The following is a 5,248-nucleotide window of genomic DNA, read 5'->3' on the forward strand; positions in this document are numbered from 1 at the left end:
GATAAAAATTATGTGATGTATTTTTAATTTCATTTTTCCTTGAAAATATCGTTTAATAAATTAGAATAAGATATAATACATAATATTCTTATGAAAGAATAAAAAGTCTCAAAAATAACTTTTGAAATACATATATCGTTTTTTATTATTAGAAGTATATTTTATTATTATTAATTTTTTCCTTAGAGAATATATCGGATTATTAAAAACATTAGCTCATGGATCAGAGAATTATGTTACTTTTATTAATTAAATATTTTCTGTTTATGCTTTTAACATGGATATGTAATTTATGGAATGATGCGGTATTATAAAATTATTGGAGTATATTTGTTTTATTCATATTATTCTAATTTTAATTATAATAATATTTTTTTTTTTACATTTATATCTTTAATTCAGTTAAAAATATAATACTAACATTTTTTTATTTTAGAGATCCTTAAATAAATCTTTGTATTATAACTTAAAAGTTAATAGAAAATTAGATATAAGAAATTACAGATTACTAGCAAAATGTAAGAAGAAAAAGGATTTAAATATTGTATCGTTAAATGAAGATATAGCAGATAACGAAGAGTGCGAGAAGAAAACAACATATAATAATGAAAATGTGTTCACAAAACTAAAGAAACCATCTATATATCCATTAAATAAGGCGCAATACTACACAGAAGTTATGAATTATAACAATGGAATTTTTGATGGAAAATATTTTCATTTTGAAAAGAAATGGATCAAGAAAAAAGATTATGATAATTTTCTTGAAAATAACAAGAGAATTAGAGACATAAAATTAAAAAAAATAAAATTTAGAAGTTACGGATTCGGAATTGTTATATTTTTTCTCTTTTTCTTGTTTGGAATAGGATTACCAATATTACACGGATTAGAGTACTTAAAGGATGTGTTGTCACCTTTGGAGGGTGTTCTAGAATCAGCTGAAGGGGAAGCAAAAAAGTACTCTTTTCTAATATTATTCGGCATACTAATCATTATATTATCTATTATGATTTTAGTAGCAATTCCTAAGATCTTAAAAAATAATGAAAAATATAAAAAAATTAAGTATATGACAGAGTGAAATAAATAATTTTGACTATATAGTTTTCTGCACGCCGCTTATAAATACGATGTAATTTCTGTGATATTTGTAGTGGTATATTCATAATAAATGTAATTTTAAACTTTACAAAATGATAAATAATCGTGTGTACACATAGCATATTTTATTCACCATAGTAAAAAATTATGTTCTTAATTTTGTTGTGAACTAAGATGTAAAATTGTTTTATAGTATACTTCTTAGCGTATTAATTAATTTATAATAAATACATATGGCATAATATATATATTTGTGTATTTATATAAATTTGCATGAAAAATACACATTTATGCTTTAAAATAAATAAGTATTATCGAAATATACATATTTTTATTGAATTCTTGTGATAACTATATTTTAAATAATATGTACTACTATATATCTTATAACCCATTCTCGTCTAGAACCGTCAGTTGTTCTGGTTATTAACAAAAAGTAGTATAATCTTTAGTTAGTACAAATTTTACTTTTTTTATATTTTATGAAATAAATGATATATATTTATTGATACTGATATGTATATATATATTTTTTTTTTATTTTACAGAAAAAATTATTATTTATTTTATATGATATATTTTATGTAAAATATTTTATATAATGTACAACTTGTAAATTTCTCTCTCACAGTATATATTAATATTATTTGATTCACATAAACGTGAAATAATAAATATATAATGAAAAAATATTCTTGATAAATTTCGATTATTTATAATTGTCTAGTAAAACTGTGATTCCATATCATATTAAATAAAGTTTTAAAAAAAATTGTCATTTTATTATTGTGCTTAATTCTAGTGTTAATAAAATTTTGCAGATATTAATTGAATGTATATTAAATTGAAAATCCATAAATAAAGGCATTATGTTGTTTTTATTTTTTATGCAATACAATAATTTAATTAATTAGTAAAATTTATATATATATTAATTTATAATATGTACAAATACTTTTGTTTACTTGTGATAGAATTGTATTTCTAAAAATTTATTATATATCTGTAATAATCTAAATTATCATAGAAAGTAATAAAAGTAAATATATATTTTGTATAATAATTTCTTCATATATATGAATTTATTTATATATTTATGCTACATTAAAGTGTATATAAATATATAAGTAATTATTTAATATTAATTTAAGAATATATATTAATTAATATTATATATATTGACCAATAACAACACTTTCTTATTTATACTGCTAATTTGTTAAATAAAATAAAACTAAAAAAATAAGAATTTTTTTTTATACACAATTTATAAATACAGATGTAGGTTTTAGGTCAGAGTTCGAGGGATAGTATTAAGGTTATTTCTAAGGATTAGTAAAATCTTATAAGGGAATTTTTAGTTTTAGTATAAATTGTATATATGTAATTATTAATATTGAGTATTTCATTGGTGTTATAGCATATAAGGTGACAAATACTTTTATTATTTTTTTATTACACTTTTGTATTTTTTATTTAATTTTATTTTATATATATTACTTTCGTTTGCATAATATAATAAAGCAATAAGAAAAAAATATATGCGTTTTTATTTATGAACACATGAAAAAAATAAAATATTGAACCATGGATATCGCAATAATAGTAGGTATAAGTATTAATATATATACTTTTTTTTTACTTTATTCTATAGCATTAATATTTCTTCTAAAAAAATATATAATTATTTATTAATAAAAAGTAATATATAATAAATTAAGTGCAAGGATATAATAACAATTCGTTTACAAGCAATATGAATTAAACGTAATTTAAAATTGTATTTTACAAAGATTGTTATAAAAAAAATAATAAATTATCATTTATTTAACTTATAAATATATATTACATTATAGATTTTGTATAATCCAGAAAACTAGATTTTTTTAAATATATTATTGCTCATTAAAAAATTAAAGTGGTGTAATTAATATAATATAAAATATTATATGATTTATGCTTCATTTAGCATTGTTCTTATTAGATTATTATGAAAATTAATATTACATAACATCAATTTCAACTTTTCAAAAACAGAATGTTCATTAAATTAGAATTAATATTATAAAAATATTGCTAAAATTAGTTATTATCTCAATATAGGGAAAATGTATTACCTATATTCTCTACATTCTATATTCTACTTAAACTATGTATTCGGATATAATAAGCAATTTTGTATTTTTATTTTAATTTATTCATAACAGAATAATAAAAAATTATTTAATTACCCTACCATATTAAATAAATATATTATATATTTTAAATATTTATATATGAATTAATATTATTTTTTTTTTAATAAAAATTAGTTTTTTAAACGTTATATAAACGTAGGAATTCTATTATATATTCTTAATCATACTTTTCTTTGTGTCTACTGTTAAAGATATTATATATACCTTTTTTATTTTATTATTTTAAGAAGCAATAAAGGATAATAGAAAATCATATTAAATAAATAATGAATAATTTTTTATTATTAAAAGAATATTATATCATTGTAAATTTATTATTTCCAAATTAATTTACAGCATTAAAATTCTATATAATGGAAATTAAAATTATAATACTTTTACTTGTTAACACTTTTGCCTTTAACTTTTTACCTTGGAGATTATATTTTAACAATGATATAGTATGAAAATTCTATTAGAAAATATTTGGTTTATTGCTATTTTTCAAGTTTTGTTTTTATTGATAAGACATCTTGTAATAAAATTTTATATTCTTTAAATAACAAATGTTTACTTTGTTTTTTAGAGTTTGTTCAACAACTCTCTGAATGAGATGTACAGTTTTCATAGAAAATTAGATACAAGAGTTCGTCGATTACTCTCAAAATATAAACAGGATATATATTCAAATATTGTAGGAATAAAGGATGATTTACCGTATAATGAAGAAAATAACAAAAAAAGTGTGTGTAGTAATGAAAATGACAAAAAAGTAAGAACGAAATCAACAAAGAGAAGTTCATTAAATAAAGCGGGAAATCATAAACAAGATAAGAACTATAATTCATTTATTTTCGAAACTAAAAATTATTCCCGTTTTGAAAAAAAAATATTCAAAGAACTTGACTATGAGGATTTTCTTAAAAAAAACAGGACAATTAGTGATAAATTATACAAAAAAATTATACTCAAAAAATATGGATTACGACTTGCGCTGCCTTTATTGTTGTTTCTGTTATTATTATTATCGCTCATTTTAGATTTATCTGGAGAATTTGGACTTCAAAATATGTTGCGTAAGGTATTATATATTTCGGGAGCTCAAGAGTGGATGAAACAACTTGGACCAAATTTTAATAATCTTATAGGGAATTCTTGGGCTACATACTTAAAACCATTTTTTATACCTGCATTTGGAGACAATACGACGAAACCCCATGTATTTTGTAATTTCTTTGGTACTGTAATTTATTTCGTACCTTTCATTATAATGGGTGTTACATTTATATCATGGATTATTTTTTACCATAAAAAGGTTAAAAAATATGAAAAAATTAAGTTTAGAAAAATGTAAAATGTAGAGTAAGTAATATGCTTTCTTTTAAAATAAGTTTTTAATAATAAATATTATCTGTAATATCTTTAGTGATTTCCTAATAAAAATAACTACAATTGCATAAATTTTATAAATATTCACATACGCGGCCTTCATTATACATAAGTAAAATACGTTTTTCGTTTATTAGTTTATTTCAAATTTTTATTATTTTTCAATTCGTATTATAAAAAATTTGTTCATATTAATAAAATGTATTTGTCACAATTATATTTATTTTTTATTTAAATATATTTTTATAAAAATAATATACATGTACATTAAAATTAATATATAATTCAGCAACTATTATTATTTTATAGAATTCTTGTAATAATTTACATTTCATATAAAATGCGTTGCTTTTTATTTTATATGTTATTCTAGTCCAAAATGGTTGTTTTATCATGTTACAAAGAATTTTTATTTTTAGATTTAAATTAGCAATATACGTGTATTGTTTTGTATATAACTGAAGAATATAAATATATTTTATTGTGAAGATATGTATATATATATATCTATTACTAATTACAAAATGTAATATTAATCCTATAAAATATGCTTCATGAAAAATATATCATAAGGTATA

General features: G+C 19.2%; 2 protein-coding genes across 2 annotated transcripts; both read left to right on the forward strand.

Annotated features, from left to right (window-relative positions):
* Positions 1-218: 218 nt before the first annotated feature.
* On the forward strand, positions 219-1,084 carry MKS88_003472 (uncharacterized protein; the record flags this gene model as incomplete). The annotated part of the gene is made up of 2 exons (XM_067216565.1): positions 219-305; positions 437-1,084. The coding sequence occupies 2 exons, from the start codon at positions 219-221 to the stop codon at positions 1,082-1,084; spliced, it is 735 nt and encodes a 244-aa protein (XP_067073200.1).
* A 2,571-nt stretch (positions 1,085-3,655) lies between these two features.
* On the forward strand, positions 3,656-4,635 carry MKS88_003473 (uncharacterized protein; the record flags this gene model as incomplete). Its single annotated transcript, XM_067216566.1, has 2 exons — positions 3,656-3,742; positions 3,868-4,635. The coding sequence occupies 2 exons, from the start codon at positions 3,656-3,658 to the stop codon at positions 4,633-4,635; spliced, it is 855 nt and encodes a 284-aa protein (XP_067073201.1).
* Positions 4,636-5,248: the final 613 nt, after the last annotated feature.

This window comes from Plasmodium brasilianum, chromosome 10, assembly GCF_023973825.1.
Source record: "Plasmodium brasilianum strain Bolivian I chromosome 10, whole genome shotgun sequence".
NCBI lineage: Eukaryota > Apicomplexa > Aconoidasida > Haemosporida > Plasmodiidae > Plasmodium > Plasmodium brasilianum.